Genomic DNA, 10,559 nt, shown 5'->3' on the forward strand with positions numbered 1-10,559 from the left:
ATTTCCTGTATATTTTGGACCAGTAGCTTTTTCTGCTTTACATTATCTTTGACAGTTGAGTCAATGATTTCTATGGAATCTTTTGCTCCTGAGATTCTCTCTTCCATCTCTTGTATTCTGTTGGTGAAGCTTGTATCTACAGCTCCTTGTCTCTTCTTTTGGTTTTCTATATCCAGGGTTGTTTCCATGTTTTCTTTCTTGATTGCTTCTATTTCCATTTTTAATTCCTTCAACTGTTTGATTGTGTTTTCCTGGAATTCTTTCAGGGATTTTTGCGATTCCTCTCTGTAGGCTTCTACTTGTTTATTAATGTTTTCCTGTGTTTCCCTAAGGGAGTTCTTCACATCTTTCTTGAAGTCCTCCAGCATCATGGTCAAATATGATTTTGAAACTAGATCTTGCTTTTCTGGTGTGTTTGGATATTCCATGTTTGTTTTGGTGGGAGAATTGGGCTCTGATGATGCCAAGTAGTCTTGGTTTCTGTTGCTTGGGTTCCTGCGCTTGCCTCTCGCCATCAGATTATCTCTAGTGTTACTTTGTTCTGCTATTTCTGACAGTGGCTAGACTGTCCTATAAGCCTGTGTGTCAGGAGTGCTGTAGACCTGTTTTCCTGTTTTCTTTCAGCCAGTTATGGGAACAGAGTGTTCTGCTTTCTGGCGTGTAGTTTTTCCTCTCTACAGGTCTTCAGCTGTTCCTGTGGGCCTGTGTCTTGAGTTCACCAGGCAGCTTTCTTGCAGCAGAAAAGTTGGTCTTACCTGTGGTCCCGAGGCTCAAGTTCGCTCGTGGGGTGCTGCCCACGGGCTCTCTGCGGCGGCAGCAACCAGGAATACCTGTGCCGCCTCTTCCGGGAGCTTCAGTGCACCAGGGTTCCAGATGGCCTTTGGTGTTTTCCTCTGGCGTCCGAGATGTATGTACAGAGATCAGTCTCTTCTGGTTTCCCAGGCTTGTCTGCCTCTCTGAAGGTTTAGCTCTCCCTCCCACGGGATTTGGGTGCAGAGAACTGTTTATCTGGTCTGTTTCCTTCAGGTTCCGGCGGTGTCTCAGGCAGGGGTCCTGCCGCTCCTGGGCCCTCCCCCACGGGAGCCCAGAGGCCTTATACAGTTGCCTCTTGGGCCAGGGATGTGGGCAGGGGTGAGCAGTGTTGGTGGTCTCTTCTGCTCTGCAGCCTCAGGAGTGCCCACCTGACCAGGCGGTTGGGTCTCTCTCTCACAGGGTCTGGGAGCAGAGAGGTGAATTCTTAAGGTACAAGTATGGAGTAGAAGGACAAGTTCAAGGTACTTTATAAGCTTGCATAAGAATAGTCTTATGTAACCCAGTGTGATGTAATAAGAATTAAAAGATACAAACAGAAACTCTAAAGGGGTCCGAATGAGGATGCTGGATGCCTTCATGATTTGTAGACTGGGGATTTACAATAAATTAAAGTCACCTCTATTTTACTCAAGTGTCTGAACACAATTTTATTAAGAGATTTCAAATAAGTGACAAAGTAACAATGAGACTTACTGTTTTAGATCAACAGCACAAAAAAAAAAAAAAAAAAAAAAAAAAAAAAAAAAACAAACAAAAAAAAAAAAAACTAGAGCAAGTCAGTCCAGAATAGGGGCCAGATTTCTACATTTTTGTGAACACATTTAAGAATACAATTCCAAAGGAGACCTGATATCTCTCTCCACTGGAAAACTCCGGGGACAGAACTCTATTATGGCCAGTGGACACCTTCAAATAACATGGCTGAGGATGCCACTCAGTTGGCAGAGTGCTGGTCAAGCATGCGGCAAGCTCTAGATTTGATCTCTACTTCTGCAGAAAATAGGCAGCTATTGCATAAAATAGGTCCAGCTGATCTGTAATCCCAGTATGTGGCACTTGGAGGCAGGAGAATCAGTAGTGTGGGGTCATTTTCTGCAACGAAGAGTTTGGGGTCAGCTTGGAATGGATACATAAGATTCTATGTCCCATGATGGTGGTGGGTGATGATGGTGATGATGATAAATTATATCACTATTAACAACAATACGTCATTGTTTCTCGATGTAATTAGACAGAGATTGTTCAACATCCTGCAAAATATGTGAAGACAGGAAGAATACAGTCCATGTGAAATATTTCAAATATTGGGATTAATATAATTCCACTCTTATAAGTTTAGAATAAAGATGGAATGTAAACTTGAGATATTATTTTAAATTATAAATTTAGTATTTCCTGAAAGATTAGTAATATTTGATTTATAAACCCATATTTGTTGTTACTAGTCTATAAAAAGGAAATATTTTTCACTTTAATGAAATGCATTGCAATTTAGGAAGATCCCCTTAGATACATTTTTCAGTTATGTGATAAAAGCTAAGTGTTTTCCTAAGCAGTAGTGATGCAAACAGGTGTATGTGTAGGTAGTCTGCAGTCACACCATTACGACCACAGGTTAAGAAACCTCAAAGACGGTGACACAAATGTGAAGAAATTCTTTTTCTGAGTGACCTTCAATTTCTTAGAGTTTGAGCTATACAAATAAAAGTCACATAAATTACTAGCACTTCACAGAGATGATAGTCTCTGGCACAATAGAAAATATACCTTTATGTTCATTAGTTCAGTTCTAAAATTACCAAGTGAATACATCCACAGCCAGCCTCATCCACATACAGACTGTGCTAAAGAGATGTGATTTCAAATCCAGGTTCAATGTTGGAGGAAAAATGGAGAAACCTGGGGTAAAACTGATGACCTAGAAGTACTACTCTTTCTCAAGACAGTGGTTCCAACACAATGGGTCCTAATTAACTAAATCAGTGTTTTTAAAACATATTTTCCCACCATATTCCCAGAAAATTTGAAGTTTCATCTATTGTTTTAATTATCATTTTCAGGGTGTGCTTATGTCATATTAATTTGCTCTTAAAATTGAACCTTATACCACATTTCAATGCCCTTAATGAAATTAGGACATATGAAATATGAGGATAGATTAATTCTGACTAAGGAAGAGAGCTCTCAAAAGTCCAGGGCACTGTGCCCTGGAGTACAATGAGGGTACATTTTGACCTGCATCTGCTCTTAAGACTTCGGACAGAAGAGAGAGGTTTTTATCCAATTTGAGGAAATTATGAAAAATAAGATATTGAACCAAAAGTAAATTTTAAGGCTTACAACAAATATATTAGTGGCTGTCTTTTACATTTTAAGGTTTATTTTGTGTGTATTCATGTTTTGCCTGCATATATGTATCTATGCATGCCTTGTGTGTGCCTGATACTTGTAGAGGTAAAAGGATAGCATCAGAACCTCTGGAACTGGAGTTATGGCTCCATTCCATAACCATTGTGGACCATTATGCCAACCATTATGCAAGTGCTGGGAATTGAACTCTGGTCCACTGCACAAGCAACAAGTACTCTTAACCGCAGAGTAAACGCTCAAGCCCCTAGTGGCTAGTTTTAAACGCTCCGCCTATACAGTAACCTTCACAACATAGTGAAGGGAGATGGTTCATGTCCAGTAACTGCTTAGAGGAAGTATGTACCATAAAAAGTGACCAGAAATGTAACAGTCTATTGGCGGCACATAAGAAAGGGAAACTACATGGCTGTAGTTGTGAGAGAGCTATGGAGGAAGACAGAGGATGATGACTGATGTCTGTCCCTTTAGCCTTGAAAACGGATGATATTAGGCAGAATCAAGGTGGAATCTGATCCAAATAAGACAAGAGAGCAAATGAAGACCTGCCAGGATTTTGTCCTTCGTGCAGTTACCTTGTGGGCCCACTCGAGGAGTCAGTACTTTTTATGAAAAGCAGCTCCTAAATGCCCGTTACACCATTGACTGTCAACTCATTTAGCTTGCAGGCCTGTGGGGACTTTAAGATGCAAATCACTGCAGCCTCTGGGCACATTACCTAAAGTCCCATCTCTCATCATGGTTATGTCTAGAATTAAACATCACTCAACCCAATGAACTGATGATGTGTGCACACACGTTTGGCCTATGTGCTTCTCTGCACTTGATGTCATGTGCTTTTATCCTTCAGAGTCTGGCCGCTTTGTTAATGAGGCCACACTGTTAATGTATGGCTACAGTTTATCTTTACTGGGTATTTAAACTAAATTTTAAAAAATTATGAACAGCAATGAGTTTAAATCTATCCTCTTTAAATAGGGAAACATGGAAATGTCAAATACAAGTGAACAAAGAGAATCTTGAAATAAGTTTTGAAACAAATAGACAAGTTCCATTTTCTAAGAGTAAACCTCAGTATGCAATGTAAAGGTGAGGCTAATAAAACATATTCCAAAACTACTGCTAGGATCACATGAAATAGGGACATAGCGGTATGCATTCTCACAATTTTCTTTAAAATACTTATATAAGTATTTTATAGTACACATACACACGTGTGCTTTCTTTTTCATTGAAACTTATGACATGCAAGTTTATTTTTGAAGTACAGTGATGTTTTCCAAAGCTAGTTGGGATTACGGGCCCCAGGGACCAGGCCCAGCACTGGTATCTTGACATCATAAATGCCAAGTCTTTTGCCCTTTCTTTAAAAGGCTATTTTCCCCAAACAGATCCCTCAACTGAACTTTTATTTAAATGACCTTTTCAATGTATTTAAGGTAGACTAAAAATTCCACTCTTATTCTTTTACACTCTTATTCCACACAACTCAAGAAATCAGACATTGACTGGAATGAGTGTAATTTTCTCATTGGCCTTTCTACTCCAACCATAAGCAAGGCAATTGTGATGTGACAGCCATCCCTGAACCATCACTCAGCTTTCCTGATAATCGAGAAGACCTTCTTTGAGGCAAAACCTTAAATAGCATATCGGCACTGAACCACTGTCATGTTTTATTGCTTAACAAAACTATACAGGGCATAGGGCATACATCTTTCATGTCAGTACTGGGCAGGTAAAGGCCAGCTGATGGCAGAGGCCAGCGGATGAGTGCAAGTTTGAGGCCATCGCGAGCTACCACAGCAAGGCCTGTCTCAAGAATAATTTAACTCATTAAATTATAAAGTGAAATTTCATGAAAAACAGAGATGTTTTGGTCATTTTATGAAAGAAAAACCAGAAGAAAAACCCTTTTGTCTTCAATTTTAGCAGCGAGTGATATTAGTCAGAAGAGATTCAGAGCTTCAGAGCAGTCATTATGTAGCAAAACCGAACAAGACTCTGTCCTGCTTAAGGACGGCTCAGCATGTGGTAAGCCTCACCCCCACTCTCATTATAAAATCTGCCACCCAAGTCAGTGTTTTGTTTGCAGTATGGTCTAAGAGCCTCCCCGCACTTCTACAGAACCAAGCAGTACCAAGCAGTCACCAAGATTCCATTAGACATTTAAAATTTTCAGATGTACTGTCACTATTAAATGCATGTATTTGCATATTTGGTTAAAAACAGTCCTCACACAGTCTAAAATAATAAAAGCTGGAGGAACCAATGTAATTTTGTTTTCATATTTTGTCTAGTTTACAATTTGTAAATCAACCGTGTATCCCCATGAGGCAAGAAAGCATGAGGAAGGGACTTATCCTGCAATAGCACCCACACTCTGGGAAATGTGGTATCTGATGGTACTAGGTTCAGATGGGACTATTAACAGGCCCATAGTTACAGATCACCAAGCAGGTAGGAATTGGGAGGGAGTGAAATGCAAGGTGGCAAGTGCTCTCCTCATCTACCCTTTCTAAAGTTTACAATGTTCTTACATCAACTATTTTTTCTAAACTATTTTAAAATGGCATGCAAGGAGGAATGGTTATCTTGAGAGAGGCAATTAGATCATGGGGCCGTGTAGAAACTCCAGGACTTGGTGTTTCCAATTCTCAGGTTAGTATTTTCTGTATCCTGTCATACCTCCACCTTGCTGGAAAACCAATCGGTTAGGCCTCCAAAGATTATCAATGCAGATAATTAATGAGGAAAACAATAGAGAGGTCTCTGACACATCCAAGCACCTTCAAAATGTTACACCACCTCTGAACTCACTGTCTTTTTGAATTTTCCTGACTGCAACTTTTATCTCGAACCTCAAAGATATTATGAAGATAAAATTAAGAATTCTTTTCAGTCTATCATTTCCTACACTTACCTCCAGCCCTGACTTCTTTTCCTTGCCTAGGAGTCAGAGACACATTTTCTTCCTGTTCATACTGATCACCGAGAACGCAGTTACAAACAACAGACAATAAACTGCTCCACTAAAAACTTTTTATCACATCTATTATTCACCGCAGATGAAAATAATTAACAACGTAGTTTGGTTAACATAAGAAAAAAGCTCTCCCTTTCCACAAACCACTGTATTAATATGTAAAGCACAAACTAGAAGTAGCCACACCTTCATTTCACTACAGAAAAGTGTTACTCAAAGTGATGTCCCCACCAACGGGACAGAGGAACTGTGCAGAGAATCCCACAGTAACCGGTCAAGTAGCACCTGGCGAGAGAAGGCTAGTATAGACTGTCACTATGCAAGTGCTCAAATGGCCTTCGGAATCTCAGCTAATCAAGTCTACAATTTAATCCACATTCCCTTAATTTTCAAAAAACAAAAAAAATCCAAAAAACAAAAAGCAACTATACACATTTGATAGTTATATTTGCATTATCCCCATCCCAACTGATTATTTAGAATCTTATCATAAAACTTTGTAATTAAGTGCTTTTGTCTATTTGAAACCTAAAAATGTATAATTCACCATAACAACTAAAACACAAGAGTGACATTTGTTAATTTAACAATAAAGTTAGCTCAGGTTTTTTTTTCTTATTATTAGAAATAAAAGTGTTACACACTGATACTTGAAAAAGAGAACTATATAGTTTTTTTTATAACAAGCATAAATGTAACACAAAGATATCAGAGTTTAAGACCAAAGCCAACAACCTTGATGTATGAAGAAGTGGGCTATTTCATTTCATTACGGTATCTTTCACAGCTGCTATAATGTGTCTGGCACTGATTCCAAACATATCCAGTAGTTCACTAGGTTTCCCGCTTCGAGGCACTTCTGTTACTGCAAGTTGATGAACGACGATGTCAGGCTCTCTAGAGATGGCCGCACACACAGCCTCCCCAATGCCACCTTCTCGGTAGTGATCTTCCACGGTGATGATCTGGCCACCTGTGGCTTTGGCACTTTGGATAATGGTGGAAGCATCCAGAGGTTTGATAGTGAACGGGTCAATGACACGGATAGAAATCCCTTGTTGAGAAAGCTCGTCAGCAGCCTCTAAGGCTTCATGCAGAGTAACCCCTGCTCCAACAACTGTCACCTTGTCGTCTGCACTGTGGCGGATCACCTTGGCCTGTCCAATCACAAAATTTTCTTCGGATGTATAAATAACCGCTAATTTGGGCCGGGTGGTACGAATGAAGCACATCCCCTTGGTGTTGGCTGCCAGATAAATGGCGTGTTCTGTAGAGACAGCATCGCTTGGATAGAAAATAGTGCAGTTGGGGATGCTTCTGAACATGGCTAGATCCTCCAGGGCCATCTGGGAAGGTCCATCTTCTCCAATAGACACCCCGCAGTGGGAACCAACGAAGTTGACGTTGGTTTGAGAGATGGCTCCCATTCGGATCTGATCAAAGGCTCGGGTCAGGAAGGCAGCGAAGGTACTAACGAAAGCAATAGTTCGCCCTCGTGTGGCACACCCCAGTGCCACACTTACCATGTTTTGCTCAGCAATGAAGCACTCTATGAAACGCTCAGGGTGCTCTTTCTTGAATACCTCCGAAAAGGTAGAGTTTTTCGTGTCGCCATCTAAAACAATAACTCTTTGGTTAGAGTGGCCCAATTTAGCCAGAGCCACGCCGTAGGCTTCTCGGGTAGCTATCATGTCTCCCAGTTTGTAAGCAGGCAGAGAGGTCATTTTCGTATTGGATATGCTGATCCGGGGTGAGTCTTCAACAGGGGGCTTCGGGGTGAGATTTCGGTTTGTCTGTATCTGACTTTCAATTAGTTTGACAATTCCATCAACTCTGTCTTTCGGCATAGGCTTTCCATGCCAATTTTCCGCATCCTCGACATTTGGAATACCTCTGCCCTTGAAGGTCTTGGCAATCAGGGCCGTAGGTTTGTTCTTGACTTGAGCTGCTTTCCAAAAGGCCTGGCAGAGAGCTTCAACATCGTGACCATCCACCACGTAAGTATTCCACCCAAACGCTTGGCAGCGCGTCTCGTAGATGTCGGTACAGTGCTCTAGGGGTGCTGTGCCGCTTTGCCCCAGGCGGTTCACGTCAAAGATTGCCAGGAGATTGTCCAACTTGTAGTGGGAAGCGAAGGCCAAGGCCTCCCAGACAGAACCTTCAGAGGACTCACCATCCCCCATGAGGCAGAACACGCGGTAGCTGGCCTTGTCAAAGTACTTGCCGGTGTAAGCCATTCCGCAGGCAGCACCCAGTCCTTGCCCAAGGGACCCTGTTGCAACATCCACAAACGATAGCCGAGGGGTGGGATGACCCTCCAGGTCGCAGTGAATTTTTCGCAAGTTCAGCAAGTCCGATTCACAGATACGGCCCACCTCCACCCAAACCGCATAGAGGATGGGCGCCGCGTGGCCCTTGGAGAGGACGAAGCGGTCGTTGTCCGGGTGTTCTGGGTCTGCCTGTTTGTACCTCATGGTATGGAAGAAGAGCACAGCCATGATCTCGGCCGCACTACAGCACGATGTGGGATGTCCGGAGCTGGAGGCACACGTGGCCCTGATTGAGTGGATTCGCAGGCGATTGGCCACATCCTGAAGCGCCTGAAAGATGTCTGACTCCAGCTTGGCATCTCTAGCCAAGGCCATGGCTGCAGGCTGGTCGCCTGCGGAAGACCAGGAAGCTCAGCGTCTTCAGTGACCTTTAACCTGCCCAGCGACCGTTGAAGAAGTTCTGCGCATGCGCCACTGTTTAGAGGCTGCACATGCGCACAATTGCTTTGTTGTGCACAATTGCTTTGTTTCGCACAGTGTCGCAATGCCTAAGCCCCCCCCAACCCCCAACCCCAGAATTTTTAATGTTCACTTTTTCATTTTCAGGCTCAACATTACTAAAAATAATTAAATTTTGCATTACATCTCCTTGAGGCAGAAGCTCAGAATGGAGTAATGGTCTCATACCCATATATCATGCTTTGGGAAAAATACTTTAGATACTATTGTGTCCTTCCACCTACTAACACCTTAATTTTAAAAAATTCTTTAATTTTATTTTTACATGAATGCGTGTTTTGTTTGCTCGTGTGTCTGTCCACCACCTGTATGGGAAGTGCCGGAGCAGCCAGAGCTCTTAGTTGCCAAGCCATCTTACCCGCCCTAGTGCCTCAATTTTAAAGGGCAAGTGTTAATATAAAGTATGACAGAAAGGAGTCTGAGAATTGATGAAGGACTGGTGAAGTTGGACAAGTTCTTTAGGCAAATGAAAGAAGAGAAATTAAGAAGTTAAGGATCTAAAGAAGATAGACAATGGGGAGAGAAAATAATCTCAGCTTCTAGTAACAAACCCTGGGGAGCTGTCAAGAGAGCAGTGAATAAGCGCGGCTGGAAGCTCACCATTATTTTGGCTAAAAAAATTCAGTCCACATACCTGGTAAAAGTACATTAGCATAAAACTGAACTATGAGGCAGTGCTCCCCTTGGGAGGAAATGAGAGAAATAAGAACTACTTAGCATGTCTTTCAAATTCCCAAATTCTTCCACTCATTTAAATCGTGGCACAACATTTTCTAAGGTATTAAGTTTTTGACATTTGTAAAGGTCAGTTTTGTTAAGCAAAGAATTCGATCTTGGGAATTTAATACCCGAGATAACAAGTGTGGATTTCTCCTGTCATTCTGTGAGAATATATGTTTTTTTTAATAATACATAGAAAATAACACTTCCTACATTATTTGTAAATTTTAATAAATTAATCTGATATTTTAAGATAGCTGGAAAGCTATGTATTTGAGTTGTTAATTATTTTCATTGTTTTAATATTTTAAAAATATTTTAAAGTGTGCAATCAATGATCGTTGAAGAATGAAGCATGCATCATCATTTAATAATTGAAAATTAACCAATATGGTCATAAATATCACTTAGTTTAATAAAAAAAACAAACACATGAGACATCATTTGATCTTCCCAATTTAGAAGAGTCTGTCAGAGAAATAAGATCAACCAGGAACCTTCAGGGCAGCAAATCAAAAATTTGATTGTTTTGGAAAAGAGCATGTGATTCACTTTAGAGATTGTTCTGGAAGCCAATCAAAAGTTTTCTACAAATAGGAAAAAAGTGCTTATTTACTGACGTTAATTTATCAACACAAAGTAGGGATCAACAAATTTGAGTGTCTTTGATGGGCGTAACGCATACATGAATGTCAGGGACGAGGTAAGAGGGTTGGTAAACAGAGCAATTTGCGTCCAATGTGGTACACTGGGAATTGAAAACCCCTGAACACTGCATTAAACAATTAAGATTGACCTCGGAGGTGGATAGCTGCAGAGTTGGTCAGTGGCTAGGAGTGCATACTGCTCTCCCAGAGGACCAGAATTCCGTCCATACACAAGTT

General features: G+C 41.2%; 1 protein-coding gene across 2 annotated transcripts; it reads right to left on the reverse strand.

Annotated features, from left to right (window-relative positions):
• Nucleotides 1–1,529: 1,529 nt before the first annotated feature.
• On the reverse strand, nt 1,530–8,874 carry Tktl2 (transketolase-like 2). 2 transcript variants are annotated; one of them, XM_006253022.4, is made up of 2 exons: nt 6,902–8,874; nt 1,530–2,063 (listed from the first exon to the last, which is right to left on the reverse strand). In XM_006253022.4, the coding sequence occupies exon 1, from the start codon at nt 8,809–8,811 to the stop codon at nt 6,928–6,930; it is 1,884 nt and encodes a 627-aa protein (XP_006253084.1). In that variant the 5' UTR covers nt 8,812–8,874; the 3' UTR covers nt 1,530–2,063; nt 6,902–6,927. The 2 variants fall into 2 exon arrangements, with proteins under 2 accessions (XP_006253084.1, NP_001099550.1); NM_001106080.1 differs by lacking the exon at nt 1,530–2,063 and having other exon boundaries at nt 6,834–8,845.
• Nucleotides 8,875–10,559: the final 1,685 nt, after the last annotated feature.

The sequence above is a fragment of the Rattus norvegicus genome, chromosome 16 (assembly GCF_036323735.1).
Source record: "Rattus norvegicus strain BN/NHsdMcwi chromosome 16, GRCr8, whole genome shotgun sequence".
NCBI lineage: Eukaryota > Metazoa > Chordata > Mammalia > Rodentia > Muridae > Rattus > Rattus norvegicus.

Bases quoted from the DNA above. Each gene is read 5' to 3' on its own strand.
- Tktl2 (XM_006253022.4), bottom strand. From the start codon at position 8,811: ATGGCCTTGGCTAGAGATGCCAAGCTGGAGTCAGACATCTTTCAGGCG.